This window comes from Takifugu rubripes, chromosome 19 (genome assembly GCF_901000725.2).
Source record: "Takifugu rubripes chromosome 19, fTakRub1.2, whole genome shotgun sequence".
Lineage (NCBI taxonomy): Eukaryota > Metazoa > Chordata > Actinopteri > Tetraodontiformes > Tetraodontidae > Takifugu > Takifugu rubripes.
This window is the reverse complement of record NC_042303.1, coordinates 18,526,284-18,548,857: the sequence shown is the minus strand read 5'-3', so window position 1 is coordinate 18,548,857 and position 22,574 is coordinate 18,526,284. Positions and strand designations below refer to the sequence as shown.

Below are 22,574 nucleotides of genomic sequence, written 5' to 3'. Positions count from 1 at the left end.
GGAGCCGACGCCTCCTCCCAACAGGATCAAAGGTTCCCGAAGGGTCGATGGCGGATTCGGAGGGACTCTGGTTCTGGTTCTGGTTCTGGTTCTGGTTCTGTGTGGTCTGGTTCTGCCTCCACACTGGTGTTTATGTCGTTACTGGTGGCGTTTTCGGCTCAGTTGTTTCTTGTTTTTGCCAAAGTGACAAACTCAAAATTTCACAAATAAAACAAAGCGAATCGTTAAATGGAGTCACGACGGCTCTCTGAGCGGTTGTTGGTGCGGAGCCGACGGGCGGCACGTGCACATGCTCCCCTGCAGCTGAGCGCCGTTACATCATCACAGCGGGACCTTGCAAATGTCACGTTACGTAAGAAGTGGCGCCGCCGCCTCGCCGCTCCCCTGCTTCTGTCTCCGCTCCTTGTTTGGGATTTTGGGCGCGTTGTGACGTTCAGGGACACATTTGAAGAAGCCCCAACAAACGTCCGGCGCCACAAACTCGCCTCTTCCTGATTGGGAGCTGAACTCAAAGACCTTTCCTAATCATCTGGCGTCCACTTCCGGATTGTGCTTTAAATTGACCTTTGACCCAGAACTGCATAGGGATAATAGAGGAACACACATACCTATACATACAGTACGTACATAGAACCCAACAGAACAGTTTTGGAAGGCTTCGTATCTTTTTTGCTTTTACAAAAGTCTTTTCTTCTTTTGGCCACTCGACATGACGTTAAAAAACACGCAGGAGTTTGTCGTATATGAAAATACTTACAGTGTGTGGCGCCCAACAGTGTGTGGCGCTCAACAGTGTGTGTGCTTTCTCTTTTGGGCTCGTGGGACTTTTGAAATGTTGGAGAAAAAAGCTGGAGCTGCTTCTGGAAAACAATTCACGGGGGTTTTCTGTCTCATCAGGATTTCATGAGCGTGACCAGCGTCTCTGTACAGTGAAATGTACACTGCCTGGATCTGTTTCAGTGTGTCCGCCCCACACGCCCACGCGCACACACACACGCACACACACACACGCGCACACACACACGCACACGCACACACACACGCCCACACGCCCACACGCACACACACACACACACACGCAGGTACTCTGAAACGGGGGCAGCTCTGCTGGATTACGTAACAGCGCGGAGCACTGAGGCTGATTGTTCCTGTCTGACCATTTTACCTCAGCAGGTGTCACGTGACAGGAGCTTTTTTTTCCGATCCCGTCCTTCGCACACATGTTTATTCTGGACCGGCGCCACATTTTTATCTGTTCACAGTGACTTTTTGTATGTGGGAACCGTAAATGTGCGTCTGCCAGGAGAGGGACGGTACCGATGGGTTCTGTCAGACTCACGTTTCCACATGAGGAGCAGAACCAACCACGTGAGCGGTGACGCTCGGTAACGTTTCCTTTTCAGCCCTGGAACGGTCCAGATGTTTGGGAATAGTTTCTCCAGATGACCAGTTTAAGGCTCATCTCCACTCTCCTGCCCAGAGTTCTGTTGAGTTCTGAACCCCGGACCTCCGCTGCCACAACAGGCCCACACAGCTCTAACCTATTGGTCTTTTGATCATGAAGAAACGTCCTTCCTTCCAGCTCACAGTGTAGCATGTAGCTTTGATGGTTCCTCCAAGGCTCAGGCTGAAATTCTGACGTTTCCACTGTGCACATTTAACATCTGGAGCCGTTAATGTGCTGATCTGAGATGAAGCTTATTCCTGCAATAATCAGATCTTTGGTTGGAAAGAGGAATTTCTCATCAAAGACTCTGAAGATGCCGACGTGGGAGGTTCAGCACCTTCAGGAAAAAGCTGGAAACCTGATAAAGTCCAACTTTAGTTATCGGAAAAGTTATTTGTTTTGAGAACCGTTTCCTCGACCAGGCACAAAGAACATGTGGGTGAAGGTCAGAGGTCAGAGAGGAGCTAAACTGCCTTCATTCATAGGAGATGATGTCAGGACAGAGTCTCCAGTCTCTTCTAGACAAGCAGAACGTTCACATTTAGCATTTAAGTTAATATATTTTTAGATCTCCCTCCGTTAAGAGGATCTCTAAAACTTTAGGCCAGTTCTCACATCCATCAAGTGGTCGTCCACCCTCATTAGTTTAGTGGTCTGATCTTTTCTGTGGCAGCAGAGAGGAAAAGGCAGGAGTGTGTGAAGAGAAGATGTTTAACATCTGCTTTCATTTAGCCTGTAAACAGTGTGTGCGTGTGTGAGTGTGTGTGTGTGTGTGTGTGTGTGTGTGTGTGTGGGCGTGGGCGTGTGTGTGTGTGTGTGTGTGTGTGTGTGTGTGTGGGCGTGGGCGTGTGTGTGTGTGTGTGTGTGTGTGTGTGTGTGTGGGCGTGGGCGTGTGTGTGTGTGTGTGTGTGTGTGTGTGGGCGTGGGCGTGGGCGTGTGTGTGTGTGTGTGTGTGTGGGCGTGCTCTGGGCCAGGTGCACTCACTCAGCAGCTGTTAGGCTCGTGCGCCTGCGTGTGTGCACGTTACAGGTCTAGTGGATGATCCAGCGTGTTGTTGTTGTCCTCCAGGTCCTCGGAGGCCAGCGGGTTGCGACTGATGACCAGCTCCAGCCTGTCTCCAGCCTCTGTGATCAGCGGTACCGCCAGGCAGCAGTCGAAGTCCCTCGTCCTGACGTGGTTCACCTGGACAGGGAGGTGGGGTAGAGCCAGGTGAAGGTCTTTGGGAGTTCTGACCCACATGAGCCTGCAATGACAGCTAATGTGGCACCGTTACGAACACCAAGGTGGCCCCACGCCGCTGACGAGAGGACGCCACCCTTATCTGGGCTCAGGCCTGGAGCTGCTCGGAGGTCGGCGCCGCTCCTCCTACCTGCAGAATCCTGTCGAAGGGCTTCAGCCCGGCGCGGTCCGCGGGCCCGTCGGGTCGGATCATGTTGACATAAACGCCTTTTTCCAAGAAGCCGTCGGACACGCTGAACCCGAAATCGTCGATCTCGGGGTCCTTTATCACAGTCACCTGCAGGCCAGACCACAGGGAGGTGAGGAGGCTTCAGCGTCAGGACCAGCTCCTGGACCTGGACCTGGACCTGGACCCCTGGACTGACCTTGTGTAACTCCAGAGGCGTCGGGGACACGATGCCCTGCATCTCCTCTTTAATGCGACGGGACTCCCAGGTCCTCTCCGACACCCTCAGCGAGGCCTTGGCCTTGGGGTCGTGCGGCAGGACGGGGGACTGGTTGTCTGGGTGGAGGTGTGCTCCTTGATGAAGGTGGCTCTCGTGGTTGAAGTGGAGCTCCTGGTGCAGGTCTATGCAGGATGGAGGATGCACGGAACCGGCATGAACAGGAGCCCTCAGGCCTTCACGCCGAACGATTCGTGACTCTAGTACCTTCAGCATCTTCGAGGAGGTGAGCTTCTTCATTCAGATGGGCTCCCTGGGCCAGATGTGGAGGCTGGTGGAGCAGGTTTCCTTGGTTCAGGAGGGAGTTTCTCCGCAATGGACTCATTCTGCTGTGACTCAGAATGGGCTCAGGGGGAGGCTTAGGGACACCATCCACACCCAGACTGATGGCGGTTCCTGTCATGATGGACGCCTGAAGGCAGAAAGACAGACGGCAGAGAGGACGCTGGTGCTGTGACACCTGCAGACGTGGACAAAGGTCCAGGATGAAGGCTGAACATCTGAGCTGACCTCTATTTCTCTGAGCAGCTCCGACTGGCCGCAGGTCTCCAGGTCCTCCAGAGCCTGACACCAAAAACTGTCCTCAGGGTCCAGCAGAATACCATCTGCTTGGTGGCAAAGGAACCTTTGGCAGAAGAAGTCAAACTGAAGTCAGTGAAATCAGCCGGTTCTGCACCCCAACGGGCCCTAAAGGTCCAGGTGGCCCTAAAGGTCCAGGTGGCCCTAAAGGTCCAGGTGGCCCCTTGTCCCGTCACCCTGCTGTAATCAAGAGTCACTGTAACGTTCATCAGAACTGGAGCATCCAGAGGGAAGGTGAAGCCGACCCGCCCAGTGGTTCTGCTTCACTCTAACATGACTAATCTTTTCCCGGCTGAATGTTCTTTACTGACACGTGACCCAGCAGACAAAGGGGAGACACCTCAACAGAAACTAGGTGAACGACCCGACGAACGACCCTGCTAACGACTCTCAGGTGACCACCCGGATCATTAGCATGCTAATGGGCCACAGGGGCTATATATTTTCAAGCTCTCTCCCCAGCGATTTCAGAACTGGAGAAGCCTTCTGGATAGAAGGAGGAACGTCTTCAAGAGAAGAAACAGTCCAGTTGACAGAGAAAACTACCTTGGATACAATGACCTGGATGACTGAGAATTTACACAGACATTTTACTGACAAGATTAATTCACGTTCACTCTGTTAATCCGTGTTCCACCCCCCCCCCCCCCTCCACCCCCCCCCTCCCCCCCCCCCCCCCCCCTCCACCCCCCCTCCCCACCCCCCTCCACCCCCCCCTCCCCCCCCAGCAGCCGTTAGTGTTACATAAGCTGGTGGAATGTTGCCACCTCACAAGGTCAAAGCTCCTGACTCACTGTCGCCCCCGAGACACCAACACTGCCCAGTGCTGCACTGGTTCACTGGCTTCACTGGTTCACTGGTTTCACTGGTTAACTGGCTTCACTAGTTTCACTGGTTCACTGGTTTCACTGGTTAACTGTTTCACTGGTTCACTGGTTCACTGGTTCACTGGTTTCACTGGTTAACTGGTTCACTGGTTTCACTGGTTTCACTGGTTAACTGGATCACTAGTTTCACTGGTTTCACTGGTTAACTGGTTAACTGTTTCACTGGTTCACTGGTTTCACTGGTTAACTGGCTTCACTAGTTTCACTGGTTAACTGGTTCACTGGTTAACTGGCTTCACTAGTTTCACTGGTTCACTGGTTTCACTGGTTAACTGTTTCACTGGTTCACTGGCTTCACTGATTTCACTGGTTTCACTAGTTTCACTAGTTTCACTGGTTAACTGGTTCACTGGTTTCACTGGTTAACTGTTTCACTGGCTTCACTAGTTTCACTGGTTAACTGGTTCACTGGTTTCACTGGTTTCACTGGTTAACTGGTTTACTGGCTTCACTGGTTTCACCACGCTGTCGTTGACCTCCTCACCGTCACTGGACGTGTATCAGCAGTGACTATTTAAACTGGGAGTGTTGGGATGTTGGGAGTGGAACCAGTGGATGCAGGTGGAAGGGTTAGCAAAGGGGGGAGTACCCTGCCGGCCTGTCCCAGTCATCCTCACTGAAGCCTCCGTCACTGAAGGGGTAGTTCTTCTGACGGCCAGGAGGGGGCGTGGTGCTGTGCGGCTGCTTGGCGCTGCGCCACTCGTGGGGGTGGAGGGCGATGCCGGCCGCCTGGTGGCTGTAGGTGCCTGCGGGAGAAACATGCCGTGAGCCCCAGACCGTGCACACCTGTGCACGTTCTGGGGCTCAGCCACCCTCTGAAGGCCGACCCTGGCTGCCGTAGCCGGCGTCCAAGCCCGAGCCGTCCCACGAGTCCATGGCGGAGTCGACGCTGGGGATGGTGGTGGCGTAGAGCTCGGAGAGCTTGTTGGTCTGCTGGCTGTCCGTCAGCTCGTCCTCCTCCGTGTCGCTCAGCTCGTTCTCTGTCGTGTCCTCCGCTTCTGCCGCTTTCTTGTCCTCCAAATCTGGAGGAGACAAAGCTGGGGTCAACCAAACAGGAAGTGGCGCTCCGTCCTCGCCGGCGCCACGTTCCCAGCTTACTGTCCAGCTGCTTCTTGATCTTGAGCGTGACGGTTTCTCCGGCCATCTGCAGCAGGTGGATGGCTTCGCTCAGGGGCTTCCCCTTCAGGCTGACGCTGTTGATGGCCAGGATGCGATCGCCCACGTGGATAGCCCCTGTCCTGCACACACACACACACACGCACACACACACACACACACACACACACACACACACACGCACACACACACACACACACACACACACACACACACGCACACACACGACTGTTGTCATATGATGCTGATACCAAACAGGAAGCACTTTAAAGCTTCTGAATGTATCACTAAACACACACGCAAACTCCTGGGTTTTGCCGTAGAAGTGGGGACCTTTTATTTTGTTTTATTTATCTCCCAAGGGCCAGAAAAAGCTTTAGTGAATAATGTTCTTATCATGTAATTCAGAGTGATGATAGAAAAAACACAGTAATAATAATAATAATAGCAGTAATTGCAATCATTCTAATCATGGTAAGACACAACTTTGGCTGGGTGAATAATCACGTTACAGGGTCAGATAAATCAGCCTGCATCAGCAGACATGGACCAACAAGGCTTCCTGTTCGTGCTTGGTTATAACAACACGCCGTCACGCACCGTTTACCCTGGCACCTAAAGAGAGATTATTTCCCAGGACTGTGTGATTCCCGCATCTGAGTCACAATAAAACAGAGATATAAAGAAAATATTGTGGGTGTGTGAAGGTTTTCCACTAGCACGCCGCTGTGAAGGTGCTAGCTTCCCGCAGGAGTTGGGCCCGGTTCGATTCTGGGCTGTATTTAGTTCTGACAGGAGAGTTGGAGGCAGCAGATTTGATGGGATCTTTGGTCCTTTGGTCCTTTATTTTGAAGGGCAACATTAGATCGATCACATCCTTTGAGATTGTTAAGGACATTTGGTTGATGTGATTGTTCCTGTTCTGATAAAAAAAGTCTCCTTGAGTGTCGGAGGCTGGAGCCGTCAGACAGATTGGATTTTGAGGGTTGAACTTCCCTCCTGACGGGTCACCTGAGAGGAGGGAGTCCTGTTACGGATGTGGAGCGTCACCATAACTGAGACAGGCTTCACACCCAGGAATAATAATTAACAGCAGATTGTATAGATTTACTGTAGGGTGAAAGCATGATTAAATCACTGGAGTCCTCTGTGTGTGTGTGTGTGTGTGTGAGTGTGTGTGGGGGGGGTTACCTCTCAGCCAGACCTCTCTTCGTCAGGCCTGATATAGTGATGGGGTCAAAAGGCTCCTCGGTGCCTGAGATGGTGATACCCAGAGGGCCTCCGTACCGCTTCAGCTCCACAGTGTAGATGATGCTGCCTGACGTCTCCTGCTCATCTGGCACACACACACACACACACACACACACACACACACACACACACACACACACACACACACACACACATAAAATGACTAAACTAGGTCAAAACTCCTGACAGACAAGACTGTTGAAGAAGACACAGTTTCCATGGCAACAGGGAGAAGATACTGCCAAATCATCATGTATCATCATCATGTAGCATGAACACATAATCTCGACACTGCACCCCTAACGCGTCTGTGCATGGGTGTATGTGCGTGTGTGTGTTTGTGCGCGTGCGTTATGCAGTGACTCAAATTGACACAGCTGTGCCAACAAGAACAGGTAATTCACAAAAGATGGAGGCTTAAATTTGTCATATGTACACGAGGCTGTGTGGATATATGTGTGTGTGTGTGTGTGTGTGTGTGTGTGTGTGTGTGTGTGTGTGTGTGTGTGTGTGTGTGTGTATCCCGTATCGATGATAAATGTATTTGATAAAAAAGTGTCACTCAATGTGTTTTCGGCTTTTTTTAAAGCAGCACAGCATGAATTTGATTCATGCACGACACCGCCATCTGGTGGTCAAATACGGTCACTGCAACATCTGCCGAACCTGAAGCGAGTCCAACCAGAAAAACAGTCTCAACACACCTGAGTTGTCTTCATCCTTGCGTATCTTCAGCTTGACCAGCTCCTCACACTGCTGCAGGATCTGCTCAGCTTCCTCTCGGGAGCAGTTCTCCAGCCTGATGTTATCAATGGCCAACAGTTTATCGCCAGGCTCCAATGTTCCTGTTCTGAAGGACAAAAACAAAGGCGTCACAACCCGAAAGGACATTTTGGAAGGAATGAGGTGAGATAAACATGCATGCACGTCCAGAAATGCGGCTTTTTAACTGCACATTCATTAAGTTTAATTGGCAAAAATGGGAAAAATGAGACCTGTGGGCCATGCTGCCCTTCTTGATATCAGAAATGATGAGGGGTTCTCCTGATTTCTTACTGGCTGTAAAGAGACAAAACCAGCCAGTAAAACAAAAGCCAATCTCTAAAATACCTCAAACAGTCAGATTATTACTGGTGGCGATAGAGAAACACAAAAGGTGATTGATGGACGATTTAACAGCGAAACGGCTCAGAATCCAGAAGCAGAAACATTTTCCTGCCAGTTTTAGTGTTCAGTTCAATATTTACAGTGTCTGAACATGTCAGTGCATCAAACATGCTCCAGGCTCAACACTGAGACAGAGTTATTGAGGTATTGAGTTACTGAGAGAGTGATTTTAATATGTGAGACTGTGAAACTGTAGAAATGATGCTAAAAGGGGCTCGTGTCACGCTGGCGGCCGCCACCAGGGGGCGATGTCGACCTGTTGCTTTATGTCCGCTTTTACAAACAGAATTATTTGTTACAAAGTCTCTATTTTACATAATTACTATTAGAAACAATAGTCCCCTGTATATCAGCGGACTGCTTGAGACCAACTGGTGGGTACAGTTTAGTCACGGAAGCCCATTTTGAATAAATGTAGCGAAGAAAAAACACTCTTTTCCATGGAGTGGTGGAGCGAAGCCCCATGGAGGAAGCAGCTCCATTAAGAGATTCCAGAGGCCTTTTATGTCAAACACACAGCAGCTCCGACTGTTCTCTAACGCCCAGTTAATATTTATGGCAAACACTCGTGCACGCGGCCGGTTTGAAGAGAGGCAGACTCGTGAATGTTTGAGCCTTCGTACCGCTGATTGTGAGGCCCAGTTCCACCCCTCTTTTCTTTGGAAGCTTCACGTGGAACGTTCCGCTGCTGGGCACCACCGACTCTGTGGAACAAACACGTTACAGGCCTGACCTTTTGACCTCAGACACATGGAACAGCGACTTTGCTGCGTCCCTGCAATGCTAACGAAGGCAACGTGCTAACTCTGGCGTGCACGTCCAAACTAAGATCAGTTACAGTTTTGCCCAAAGTGTTTAAAACCATGAGTTTGTTAAAAATAATGATGCATCTTTCTGACGACAACAGGGAAGAAACTGACGGTCAAAGGAGTATCTGAGAGCTGGAGTTGCCCGGCCCCCCCCCCGAGCGCCACCTGGTGGTGGCGTCACAAACCTGCCACGTCAAATTCTATCTCCAGGGTCACTTTGTTGGTCAAGGCGGCGTCACGCAGCAGCTGGTTGGCCTCTTCCAGCGTTCCGTCTTCTGTGGGGATCCCGTTGATCGACAGGAGGCGGTCTCCCACCTGCAACAGGCCACACCTACAACACAGGTTACCGTGGTGACGTCACACCACTGTCATGTTCAAGTCAAAGCTACAGAAAGTCTGGAGACGGTGGGGGAACATCGGCATCATTAACGAGTCCTCAGATTTAATGTTGAGCCACCATTAAATCCACGAAGCAACAAAACAGGATGTTTTTTTTCCTCCGAAAAGACCAAAACACGAGTTGCACGACGGCGGTCTGAGACAGCGGCGTGTGAGCCGCGTTGAGGAGGAGAACCTTCTGTGTTTCAGCCATCGGGACGATTCATCGATTCCTCCGGCAGAACAGAACAGAAGCTGGCTAATTAGCGTTGTTAGCGTGGGCGCTAACAGGAAGGGAGGGAGGCCTGAGGGCACAAACACCCCCCTGTACATGCAGAACATCTTAATACAACAGTACACACACACACACACACACACACGCACGCACACGCACACACACACACACACACACACACACACACACACACACACACACACACGCCGTTACGTGTGTGTGCTCACCAGTTACGTAAGGTGTAACTCCAGGTCGTGACATTAGAACACACGGTGTTTCAGGAGGTTCTGTTGGCAGCACGTACGCGCTGACGTCCCGTTACGGCGAGTTAAAGCCCCCCCGGCCACGCCCACGCGCTCACCTCTCCGCCGAGCTGTCGGGCTCGATGAAACGGACCAGTGGCGGCGCCGACAGCGTCTCGGTGGCGAATATCCCTCCCTGCAGCTGGACACCAAACCCGTTGAGCGGGTCTCCGGTCAGGACCACCTCACTGGTCTCTACGTGGACCACCTGACCTCCAGGACCCACTGAGCTGGAGGCCAGAGACACTAAAGAGGCACAGACGCAGCACAGACGTGTTACGATCCCCACCAGGCAGGAGGGGCGCTCTGGACGGGTCTGGACCCGGGTCGTGACCTGGGGCTGCTGAGGCTTACGGGAGCTTTTGTGGTCCTTCTTCCTCTGTCGTCGCTTGAGCAGCGAGTTCCTGGGGCTCATGGGGCCGGACGGCCGGGGCAGCGTGCTGGAGCTCTGGCTGCTGGGCCCCGACGTGGTGGTGGAGCCGGGGGAGAAGCTGGCCGAGACCAGGGCTGCAGAGAGGGAGGGAGCAGAGCTAGCAGACCTGCAGGAGGGGCGAACAGGAAGGGGCGGGGCCACAGCGGGAGGCGGCTTACACTTGCAGTAGTCGACGCTGTTGATGGTGTTGTTGTTGGAGGCCGTCCAGGACTTGTTGTGGGTGGAGCTTGTGTTGCAGAGGGAGGAGTTTGGAGGGTAGTAGTTGTTTACACAGGGGTCCCAGGAGTGGGGGTGGTCCGACTTCTGCACCTTCACTGGAACCACACAGAGCCCCGTTTGGTTTATCAGACACATTATCAGACCGGATCAACCGGAACCAGTTACCCACGGCAACGAGAACAGACACACGTTCTCTAATGGGACATCATGGACTCTGCTGAGAACATCGACGCACCGGAGCAACAGAGGGAATGTTTGTTAGGAGTTGTCAGTAGAGCTGGACATGGTCTCCATCTGGTCCTGTCCCCCCCCTGGACCAGGTCCATCATCTAAGCTTTGGTTCCCCCCACCCACCACCCAGAACATGTGAGGGTGGCCTCAGATTAAGAACTGAAGATCAGAGATGGAGATCTCCTCCGAGCCTGGCGGAGCAGGACACACACACACACACACACACACACACACACACACACACACACACACACACACACACACACACACACACACACACTGCAACCTTTCATCAGAGCGCCTATTAATAAAGCCTGACTGCAAGGTCTCCTGCAAGGCCATCAGTGTCCTAATGAGCCATTTTCTCTCTCTCTCTCTCACACACACACACACACACACACACACACACACACACACACACACACACACACACACACACACACACTGAACTGACCCTAGCTTCACTTTGTTTTCTCTCGGCCGTGTATTTAAGCACGTTAGCGCCCATCAAACACAGATGAGGAGACGTTGTCCCTGATGTTGACGAATGAAGACGAGCTTTGAAGACGTCCGATGTCTCTGGGACATTAGCTTTGTCCTCGTTAAGGCTGGCTGCTGTCAGGGTGGATCCTGGGACAATCACAGGCTGGAATCTGGTTCCCAATTTGGATCCAGTGGAATTTGGATCCAGTTGAATTTGGATACAGTGGAATTTGGATCCAGTGGAATTTGGATCCAGTGGAATTTGGATCCAGTGGAATTACGTCTTAGCTGGAGGAGAAAGCGTCCTCCAGCTAATGGAAGCGTGCAGGTGGCAGAGAAGGCCCCTGTTATGGGGGGGGCTGGATTCAGAGGATCCTGGGTGATCAACGAGGATCCTGGGTGATCAAGCACTGCAGCGTCGGCAGGTCTCACCTGTGTCGTGCTGTTTCCCAGTTAGCCTGGTCTGATGGGAGGGCAGCATTTCCAGTTTGACCAGTTCAGTTGTGCTCGCTAACAGCTGCGTCGCCTCCAGGACGGTGCAGTGTTCTGTGGACGTCCCGTCGATGGACAGCAGGTGGTCTCCAGGGTGCAGAGCTCCACATCTGGACACAAATGGAGGACTGGGGTGAGAGGAACTGATCAGAGGTGATCAGAGGTGATCAGAGGTGATCAGAGGTGATCAGAGGTGATCAGCTCTGATCACCTCTGATCATCTCTGATCACCTCTGATCACCTCTGATCACCTCTGATCACCTCTGATCATCTGTGATCACCTCTGATCATCTGTGATCAGCTCTGATCAGCAGTATTGATCCTTCAGCCGGGGTACCTGTCCACCACGCTGCCAGCTTTGATCCTGTCGATCACGATGACCGGCTTGTTGCGGTGGTTGGCTGATGTGAGCGTGACGCCCAGCGTTGCCCCCGGCGACTTGGCGATTTCCACCAGCAGCGGACCCGAGGCGTTGGTTACCGTGTCTGAGGGAGGAAAGTTACAAAGGAGGTGTTTGCAGTGCATCATGGGTAAAGCTAGTGCAGGTGTGTGTGTGAGTGTGTGAGTGTGAGTGTGTGAGTGAGTGTGTGAGTGAGTGTGTGAGTGTGAGTGTGTGAGTGTGTGAGTGTGTGAGTGTGTGTAAGTGTGTGTGTGTGAGTGTGAGTGTGAGTGTGTGTGTGTGTTTTCATACCCATGATTGTGACATCATACTCTATCTGGAACAAAGCTTCCTGACCACACTGGGCCAACACGGCGAGGGCGTTGCCATGGTTACTGTTGTGCAGCGGCACGCCGTCAACGCTGAGGAGACGGTCGCCAGGACGCAGCGTTCCCTCCCTGAACACACACACACACACACACACACAGACTGAGTGAGGTGAAAGGTCAAAGCCCTCCACTCTCATCGTCATGGGAACCACCAGAGAAAATGATGATTTGTGAATCTTCTGAGAATTTTCACCTTTTCTTGAGCCATGTTGTCTGGTGGACAGGACAGACAGGTGGACAGGACAGACAGGCGGACAGGACAGACAGGTGGACAGGACAGACAGGCGGACAGGACAGACAGGTGGACAGGACAGACAGGCGGACAGGACAGACAGGCGGACAGGACAGAGAGGTGGACAGGACAGAGAGGTGGACAGGACAGAGAGGTGGACAGGACAGACAGGTGGACAGGACAGACAGGCGGACAGGTGGATTAAACTGTCCCCGTGGGCCCCAGTCTGGACCTTCTGGTTCTTTAAGCCCAAGCTGCTGCCGACCCGGCGCCACTCCGACTCTCCGGAGTTTAGAGTAATTCCCAGAGCGGCTCTAAACCAGCTCCTGGGACCGGGGGATTAAGTGTAGAATAAAGCAGCGTGAACATCTCATTCGTCTCCCTGCGCTGACCCACATTGGGAGGAGGATTTCCTGGGTCCAGGACCCACCGGGAGCCCTGCGGACCTCAGCCCCCCAGAGCCGAGGTTCTATCAGGACCGCATCTACAACCCAAACAGGGGTTCACTCCAGCCCTGAGCGACACCATCACCTATGGGCCTCCAGAGTTCTGGCAGCTCCGTGCAGATGTTCCACATCCTCCTCATTCATGGTTCTGAGTGATTCTGCTGGACCGAATCAGCTGATCAGGGACCAGGCTTTGTTCTGGAGTCTGGTCCTGTAGCTGATCAGGGACCAGGCTTTGTTCTGGAGTCTGGTCCTGTAGCTGATCAGGGACCAGGCTTTGTTCTGGAGTCTGGTCCTGTAGCTGATCAGGGGCCAGGCTTTGTTCTGGAGTCTGGTCCTGTAGCCGTTCAGGGACCAGGCTTTGTTCTGGAGTCTGGTCCTGTCTGGTCCTGTCTGGGCCAGGCGGCCGTAAACGAGCTGTTTAAACCGGATCCAGAACAAAAGCAGAGGAACATTATGTAGCGAGATCAACATCTCTGGGGGGTCTGTGTTCCTCTGGCAGCCTCCTCGTTCCCTATGTTCCCTCCTTCTCTGAGTTGTCTCCTTCTCTGAGTTCCCTCCTTCTCTGAGTTGTCTCCTTCTCTGAGTTGTCTCCTTCTCTATGTTCCCTCCTTCTCTGAGTTGTCTCCTTCTCTGAGTTGTCTCCTTCTCTGAGTTGTCTCCTTCTCTGAGTTCCCTCCTTCTCTGAGTTGTCTCCTTCTCTGAGTTGTCTCCTTCTCTGAGTTGTCTCCTTCTCTATGTTCCCTCCTTCTCTGAGTTGTCTCCTTCTCTGAGTTGTCTCCTTCTCTGAGTTCCCTCCTTCTCTGAGTTGTCTCCTCTGAGTTGTCTCCTTCTCTGAATTCCCTCCTTCTCTGAGTTGTCTCCTTCTCTGAGTTGTCTCCTTCTCTATGTTCCCTCCTTCTCTATGTTCCCTCCTTCTCTGAGTTGTCTCCTTCTCTGAGTTGTCTCCTTCTCTGAGTTCCCTCCTTCTCTGAGTTGTCTCCTTCTCTGAGTTGTCTCCTTCTCTGCGTTCCCTCCTTCTCTGAGTTGTCTCCTTCTCTATGTCCCCTCCTTCTCTGAGTTGTCTCCTTCTCTATGTTCCCTCCTTCTCTGAGTTGTCTCCTTCTCTATGTTCCCTCCTTCTCTGAGTTGTCTCCTTCTCTGAGTTCCCTCCTTCTCTGAGTTGTCTCCTTCTCTGCGTTCCCTCCTTCTCTGAGTTGTCTCCTTCTCTATGTTCCCTCCTTCTCTGAGTTGTCTCCTTCTCTATGTTCCCTCCTTCTCTGAGTTGTCTCCTTACCCTCTCAACCTAAGCCCCGCCCCCGTCCCGACGCGCCTTGGCGTGGTCCCAGGACGCGTGGGGACCACATCCTGGAGCCGTTAGCTTAAACCGGAGCAGCCGTCTGGAGATGTCTGTTACCTGTCCGCAGGTCCTCCTGGCCTGACGTAGGTGACCACGAGGGGGCGGGACTTGTGCCAGTCCTCATGGGCGCCACCTACGGAAGGATTGAACACGATGAGTCCCGATCTAAAAACCTTTAGATTAGGCTGTTTACGCGTTGGTTAAAGCCTCGATGTCCCTGTAATTAATACAGGAGGTCATTAATGTAAATGTAATGTAAAGGAAGTTGGAGGAACAGCAGGATGAGCTCAGACAGGAAATAAAGGTGTTTTCACTTCAAAGGCCTGATGTGGTTCGGGGAACCCTAACGTGACCCCTAACGTGAACCCTAGCGTGAACCCTAACGTGAACCCTAACGTGAACCCTAACCTGAACCCTAACCTGACCCCTAACGTGAACCCTAGCATGAACCCTAGCGTGAACCCTAACGTGAACCCTAACCTGACCCCTAACCTGACCCCTAACGTGAACCCTAAGGTGAACCCTAAGGTGAACCCTAAGGTGAACCCTAACATGAACCCTAACATGAACCCTAGCATGAACCCTAGCGTGAACCCTAGCGTGAACCCTAACGTGAACCCTAACATGAACCCTAACCTGACCCCTAACGTGAACCCTAGCATGAACCCTAGCGTGAACCCTAACATGAACCCTAGCATGAACCCTAGCGTGAACCCTAACGTGAACCCTAACATGAACCCTAACCTGACCCCTAACGTGAACCCTAGCACGAACCCTAGCGTGAACCCTAACATGAACCCTAGCATGAACCCTAGCGTGAACCCTAGCATGAACCCTAGCATGAACCCTAGCATGAACCCTAGCATGAACCCTAGCTTGAACCCTAGCATGAACCCTAGCATGAACCCTAGCATGAACCCTAGCATGAACCTTAGCGTGAACCCTAGCATGAACCCTAGCATGAACCCTAGCATGAACCCTAGCATGAACCCTAGCATGAACCCAGCCCCGCGGGTGGTGGATGCTCACCTCTCATGACGAAGCCAAAGCTGTTCCCCTCTTTGTGCAAACAGATGTCGATTGTCTTTGATATGACGCCGGAGGTGCTGGTTGGTGCTGGAGGGGGGACAGAGAGAGGAGCCTGACCTGTCTGGAGGTGAAGCGTAGCGTCTGACGCCGGTTCCATCAGGACACGTACCTGTCGGGGGCAGCTCGTACTCCACCTCCAGGAGAACTCGCTCCCCCACGTTCTTCAGGAGACTGATGATCTCCTCGTGCCGGAGCTTGGTCAGATTGATGCCGTTCACAGACTTGATGTAGTCGCCCACGTTCAGCTGGTCACTCCTGCAGAGGGGGGAGGCCTGTCAGGATGGGAGCCCCAACACACACACGCACACACACACACACGCACACACACACACACACACACACACACACACACCTGGCCGCCAGTCCTCCTGGCCGGAGGTTGGACACCCGCGGTTTGCCATCTTTGTCCGTCCCACCTGAGATGGTGAGGCCCAGCGTGCTGCCCTCCTTTTTGACCAGCTCCACCATGGTCACCCCCCGCAGAGCTTCTAACCAAAAACACACACGCACATGAAGACGAATACACAAAAAGAGGGACGCAGAGACGGCGACACACACACACACACACACACACACACTCAAACACGACAACATGTTGAGAAACGAGGTTAGAGCTCAGAACTGAAGGAGAGGAGAGAGGAGGTGATTAGCATCAGCTAACGAGCGCTGCTCCACAGAAGAAGGTCCTGGGACTGGACCTGAGAAGGTCCTGGGACTGGACCTGAGAAGGTCCTGATGGGTTAAAGGACACGTTTGCAGCCGAATGCTGGGATGTTGCTTCCCAATGATCCAAGCGGAAGTTTCCCGCTGCCTCTTCAGCCCAGAACCAGGTCTGGTTCCTCTGTGGTTCCTGTCACACGGGTCTCCTAGCATCTATGTTGGTGTTAGTTCTGTTATTAACGACGACCCTTTTTAATCACGCAGCAGCATATTAGCATTAGCATCACCAGATTCAATCATCTCCAACACGACTATTGATTTATTTCTCATTTACACTTGGTTACTTCCAACCGAACAATCCTCTCTCGTCTTCCAGCTGTTTTAAATCACATTCATTATCATCAAAGCTCCATTTGTCACCAGCAGCAGCTGCATCGGAGCTCCGGGGCTCCGACACCAGACCCCCCCCCCCCCCCCCCCAAAGTGCTGGGTCTAATTCTATTCACAATAATTGAGGCGTTTGTTCTTCGGGGGAACATGTTGTCCAACGCTGCTCCAACAACAGAACCAACGAGAGACTCTGAGGAAGAACATCGGAGAAGAACTGTGGCGACGGTCTGAGGCCCTGGGGGGGGGGGGTCGCGACCCCGCGCCGCTCCGGCCGGTCTCCAACAGCAGGTCGGAACGGCCTGGTTCTGCACCAACAAACGCGCTGAGCTTCTGCAGTTTGCTCCTAATTTATTTGTAACAGCAGTTTCTGGTAAACACACGAAACGGACCGAACCAGAACCTGGGGACAGGAAGATTAATGAGACCCTGTCGGCTCCACATCAGCGGTAATTCGTCAGGGGACCGCGTGTCCCATACAGATGCCGGGCGGAGATACGTGCACGGCTTTAATGCACGTGCACGGAGAAGTCCGGAACAGAACAGGTGAACCCGAGGACGCGGACGTACCTGGGATGCTGTGTCTCCTGGAGGACATGGTCTGCTCTGGTCCAGAGAGATCTTTAGTCTTTCCATAGGGCCCATCATCTAAACACAGACACGTTGAGAAGGTCTCAGAGCAGGTTAAGGACAAACGTCTCCACCACCCGAACCCCCCCACACCCGAACCCCCCCCACACCCGAACCCCCCCACAGACGTCAGCGCCGAGGACCACAGCACCGAGAGTCACCACTAGGTGTCGCTAACGTCTCGCTCCAGTGGAACAAACAACCTGTTGAAGGTCCTCGCTCGTTTTGAGGAGCCATAATTGAAGCGTCTCGCCGTCCTGCTCTCGTCCCGTTGGACAGCAGCTGTGGCGCCGGGACCCTCGGAGGCGCGGAGGGGACAGGATGTGTCCTACTTTCCGACCTCTGCTCCATCACGGGGGTGGGAGAAGTTGAGCGAGTCATCATCTGGTTCTCCAGATGTGTCACCACTCATAATGTGGGACCGTTCCAGTCGTTCAAAGGGTCCGGAATCACCTCTGCTCGTTCCGTCCGTCAGGAGAACAAACGTGACCTTTCACCACTGTCGCACCCGCGAAGGTCCCCAGGCGTCGCCGTGGGAACCGTTTATGTCCACAATTATCAAATTCCTTTCAGCACAAGGTTGTAAAAGAAAAGTGGCTTGTTAATGACATTAGAAATGCATGTTTAATCTCCAGCTTTAAATATTTATTTAATGACATCGCCGACTAAAGAACGGCTGGACGAGCCACAGCGGCGCCGGCGGCCCGGGACGGACGGGGCCACAAACGGAGCCTCTGCTCCCCTGCCCCAGTATAACAGCCAGAGCGTTCTACTTAATACTGGCAGAAGATTGTTGAGAGATGCAGCACTTCCACTCTGGGGACGCTCCCGAACCAGATCCCAGCAGTGACAGGGAAAAAGAGGCCGTCCTTGTTTCCAGAGTTTAGGAATCCTGTAATAACTTCAATAATTTATACGTTCTGGATGCAATTCTGCTCTAAAAGTGCTGCCATAAGTTATCTGACTGGTGCGTCGCTCCTGGGGAGCGGCTGTCAGCAGCATAATGGATCCCACACACACACACACACACACACACACACACACACACACACACACACACACACACACACATACAGGTTTTCAGCATGATCTGTTTCAGTAGAAACAAAGAGTGCAGCAGCCGCCTGCGAACATGAAGTGGTGTGGAGGCAGCGATGGCGTCTACAACGTGGCTCCCCCCGTGGGGGGGGTGGGGGCCCTGAAATCTCGCGTTTCAACTGTTTGTCTGAGGTGTCGCTGCTCTGAGCCCACGCCTGGAGCGCGTGGGGCCGCTCAGGTCTTCATGAATGGATTCGCCGCCTCACATCTGCTTCCAAAGCCTCTTTGCTGCCTCGGCTCGCCGCTCCCGTATAAACGAGCTTCTCCTGGTGAATGATGCAGGCGTGATGAGGCCGCCGCCGGCTGCTGCTGTCGGCTCAACTGCTGAACGACAGAAAGTTCCGGAGGAGCTGAAGAGGCCCGGCCACCAGACCTGGAGCGTCTGTCGGCTCTTTCCTGGTCGGCTCAGGACCAGGATGGAAGCAGCTCCTCTCTGTTGTCAGAGCTCTGAGCCTGCAGCAGACGGACTGCAGGGATTATTTCCTGACACTATAGATGACAGACGAGCCTCGGAACGCCACTGTCAGCTTTGTCTTTAATTGCATTTGCACTCGTTTCCTGTGTGTTTTCGGATGAATGATGGCAGAGCAGGAAACGGGTCGATTGGTTCATTAATCTGACATCAAAGTCACTGAAAAAACCCACAAAAGTTCACAGATAAATGCAACAGGACTCACAATAATGAGCGTCAGCGGCGTCAACAGGACACCAGAATCTGTGACGAGGATTCGGGGCGTGCCAGCGTGCACCGCTCATCGCCCCATCACTTTTATTCTGTGATTAATAGCTGCTCCTTCCAGTGACCCATCACAGTGAATCTGGATGGTGTCAAAACCTTCATGGAATTCTTTATTTATGGCCGTCCAGGAGGTGGCAGCACCACAACCAGAATAATTAGCATAATAATCTTGCCCTTTGGATAAAAACCAGCTCTTAAATAGCTTCTTTCACTAGAGACATAAGAACCAATCTGACGCACCTGAGCGCTCACCTGACTGAGGCAGGTGCACTAACCTGACGTCATATTAGAGCTCACAGGTTCGTCTGGACGTGTTCACACAGCGAAACTCAAAGTTCATGACTACGAGCCGCTTGTCGCAGGCGCCAACTTGCTCTTTTAGTCCTGAAAACCCTGTAAGTGAGTAAAAATGGGCTTAAACAAAGCTGCATCTTGTCCACACGCCCACCCCCCCCGCTGACGTTCGGGGCGTTTAATTGCAGTTATTATGATGCTGAAGGTGATGGAAATAATTGGCTATTGTCCTGCTGCAGCGCGGCACACATGTGCAGAGCTGCCTGTCGCCCACACGCAGCAGATATGGATGGAACAAACAGTAATTAGGAGGCTTAATGGATTCTCTGTTGTGGTTAATTGCAGCCTCGATGGGAAGGTGGAAAAAAAAGAGTGTGATGGGATCCGAGCAGGGGTCAGCACAACTTTCCCTCTCACGTTTCCTTTTGCCTGAGAGCCTCCGCCACCTCCCTAACTTCCAAACTACAGACGTGTCTGACAGGAAGCGTCGACTGACCGAGGCTGACGCCCCTTTGACACAGACGCGACACTCTTCTACACTTTAAACTCTATTTTTCCATGACTGCCATGACTTTTTTGCTGTTTCAGTCTGAGATAATGAATTGACACAGTGGTAGTTACACTTGGTGGTTTGTTTCCGTACAGGCACTCTGCACGTACACCTAAAATCATCTTAAGGGAAGAGACGCACAGCTCAGCCCTCCACGTAGTGACAGGAAGAACCTGGGGCAGGAGGAGCCGGCCGGGAACAGCGGTGACGGTGATGAAGCCGGACGCGTCGCGCAGTCGCTGCGTCGCCTGTGACCACGGAGGAAGCACGAGGAAGGTCTGGCTACACTCAGGGTTTTACACTGAGATGGGATTTGTGGGTTGACAGAAGCACCATCGGTGGATGAGGATGGAGGTCGGGACTATGAGCCACAGCTCCCCCTTGTGGTGGGAGGCAGAAGCGGGCTCGGGCTAACTGGTTAGGTACGGTGTGTTCTGTCTTCTGCAGCAGAACACTCTGTTCATTCCTGAGGGATGCTGGTGCTAGCAGCAGTTCCAGAGCGTCTGTGGGTCTGTGGAAGGTTCCGGAGCCACCTCTGGGTTCCAGGGCAGAGGAACAAATGGTGCCGCTGAATCTTTTGTGAGGGAAACGTTTCTTTAAACGTGCCAACAACAAAGACAAACTGGTCCTGCACGGAAACAACGAATCACTGAAGCGTTCATGATGAGATTAAAAAATCCCTTTGAAGGTTTAATTTAGCTTTTTCCTGCTCACGCGCCGCTGCTGTGACGCTAACAGGGCTGAGAAAAGGCCCGGCGAAGGCAGTTTTTGCAGGTAAGAGCAGAAAAACAGGGGTGAGTGGGTGTTGTGGAGAGGAAGAGCGTGGATATCAGCTGCCGCCCTGACTGTCAGACACTCCAGGCACCAGTTTATTTTTAAAGGCTTTAAAGTGGAAATGAATGAGGAAGAACAAATGGGAAGCGTCGGAGCGGACGTCAACAAATGCTCTTCAAAGTCGTTTACAGCAATCAAACACAAGCAGAAACAACAGAATTAAAAGATGGAAAAGAACATTTAGCAAAATTCAGCAAAGAGAGAAACAGCACAGAATATAAATCAACGCGCAAGTTTCAATCCTGCGCTGACAAACAGACACCACCATTAGCTTAGCTCATTAGCTTCAGATTCAGGAAACTTATTTATCTATCAAAGTGAGGACATTTTATCTGGTCCTCACACCTTTGGAGGGAGGTTTCGAAGGTTCGGGTTAGACTTGGGTTCAGGATTACGGTTAGTTCATGGTTATGTCGATGGGAATCCTCACAGAGAGAGAGAGAGAGAGTGTGTGTGCGTGTGTGTGTGTGTGTGTGAGAGAGAGAGAGCTGCCTGCAGCAGAACACAGTCGCTCCAGCAGGACTGCGGTCGGCCCATCGATGCCTCTGAAAATGAAGTGGATCGACTCCCCCAGCCTGTGGGAGGTGCTCATTTTACTCTGCGGCCATTAGATCCTCTCATTAATTAGCAAAGCAGTTAATCCCAGGCAAGACTGACAACAACAGAAGTAATCGGTCCGTAAGATCCCAGTAATCTACGTCTCAGGACCTGAAGCGCAGGATCTGCTCCGTGTGGTGGCGTTCAGACGGTCTCTGAGGACACTGGGAGGAACAGAGCTCCCAGTATGCACTGGTGCTGCTTTCCCATTAATACCCTGATGCAACCATTCCGGCACAGAAGGATGCTGAGAGTGATAATACAATCAACAATGATCTTTAGCTACCGAAATGGAGTGTTGCAATGTTAGCCCCACTCAGAAATGTGTAGCAGCCAGACACAAAGGCTCAACAGAGTAAGCAGCCATTTACTCCCACCAGCCAAACATCCAGACCACTAGGGGGCGCCAGCGGGGGCGTAGTTCACTGGGTTGTAAGACAAACTGTTTGACAGCACTCATGGTTGCATGGGTTGTGTAACAGTAGCTGTATGAGGCTAGAACTGGAGCCGAAATAGTTTTTTAAAAGAACTTTATCGGGCACATCTACAGTGAACTAGAACAGTAAACTAGCACGGCTTTGGTTGTGGGTCAAGAAGGAGCAGAACACGTCAGAAACCAGTCAGAAACCAGTCAGAAACCAGGGACCACCACCAAGCCAAGAGTCAGGAATAAAAGTTCTGACACTTCTGACCTTTAACCTCCACAGTGAGATGGTCACAACAATATACCAAGGAGAGCGCCATCTACAGGACACCTCAGCTAAGTCTGGTTTACGGAGATCCCGGAGCGCCTTCCAGTCATGTTTGATGGGAGTTCTGGGACGAGTGGTTGGTAATTAAAACAAGAGCTTCACGGAGGAGCATGAATAATTAAAAAAACCTGCAGCTTAATAATGGAGCAGATTTGTCGGAGGTTCAGCACTCACCAACACCGGTCGCCCCAGAGTCCCTCCTCAGACCGCAGAACATGACAGCAGACATCCAGCTGTGAGTAACATCCAGAGCAGAGGAGAAGAAGAACGACAGATGAAAGAGGAGGAAACAGAGCAAGAGATGTGGACTGCCGAGCTCTCGGGGAGCAGAGTGGAGATGATCAGAGATGACTGGCGCTTACGCTACGACCGCTCAACCCCCACAGGGAGGGAGAGAGAGAGCGAGTGGGGGAGGGAGGGGGAGGGAGGGAGAGAGAGAGGTAGGGAG

The 22,574-nt window shown here is 52.4% G+C and overlaps 1 protein-coding gene across 5 annotated transcripts in view; it reads right to left on the bottom strand.

Annotated features, from left to right (window-relative positions):
- Positions 1-2,319: 2,319 nt before the first annotated feature.
- The window catches only part of LOC101064518 (glutamate receptor-interacting protein 2), a 38,237-nt gene continuing 17,982 nt past the window's right edge, over positions 2,320-22,574 (bottom strand). Inside the window, exons 1-25 of one of the 5 annotated variants that reach the window (XM_029827133.1) lie at positions 22,301-22,462; positions 17,203-17,280; positions 15,938-16,073; positions 15,695-15,840; positions 15,526-15,612; positions 14,554-14,629; positions 12,403-12,548; positions 12,049-12,196; positions 11,652-11,821; positions 10,445-10,600; positions 10,208-10,360; positions 9,913-10,099; positions 9,124-9,269; positions 8,753-8,833; positions 7,958-8,021; positions 7,667-7,812; positions 6,903-7,047; positions 5,694-5,833; positions 5,423-5,617; positions 5,185-5,341; positions 3,640-3,754; positions 3,337-3,541; positions 3,052-3,254; positions 2,817-2,963; positions 2,320-2,629 (exon numbers count right to left, since the gene is read on the bottom strand). In XM_029827133.1, the coding sequence (XP_029682993.1) occupies positions 2,471-2,629; positions 2,817-2,963; positions 3,052-3,254; positions 3,337-3,541; positions 3,640-3,754; positions 5,185-5,341; positions 5,423-5,617; positions 5,694-5,833; positions 6,903-7,047; positions 7,667-7,812; positions 7,958-8,021; positions 8,753-8,833; positions 9,124-9,269; positions 9,913-10,099; positions 10,208-10,360; positions 10,445-10,600; positions 11,652-11,821; positions 12,049-12,196; positions 12,403-12,548; positions 14,554-14,629; positions 15,526-15,612; positions 15,695-15,840; positions 15,938-16,073; positions 17,203-17,280; positions 22,301-22,355 (3,441 nt within the window). In that variant the 5' untranslated portion in view covers positions 22,356-22,462 and the 3' untranslated portion in view covers positions 2,320-2,470. Of the gene's footprint in view, positions 2,630-2,816; positions 2,964-3,051; positions 3,255-3,336; positions 3,542-3,639; positions 3,755-5,184; positions 5,342-5,422; positions 5,618-5,693; positions 5,834-6,902; positions 7,048-7,666; positions 7,813-7,957; positions 8,022-8,752; positions 8,834-9,123; positions 9,270-9,912; positions 10,100-10,207; positions 10,361-10,444; positions 10,601-11,651; positions 11,822-12,048; positions 12,197-12,402; positions 12,549-14,553; positions 14,630-15,525; positions 15,613-15,694; positions 15,841-15,937; positions 17,036-17,202; positions 17,281-22,300; positions 22,463-22,574 lie in introns of those variants that run through there. The other 4 variants (XM_029827134.1, XM_029827135.1, XM_029827131.1 and 1 more) reach the window with 4 other exon arrangements.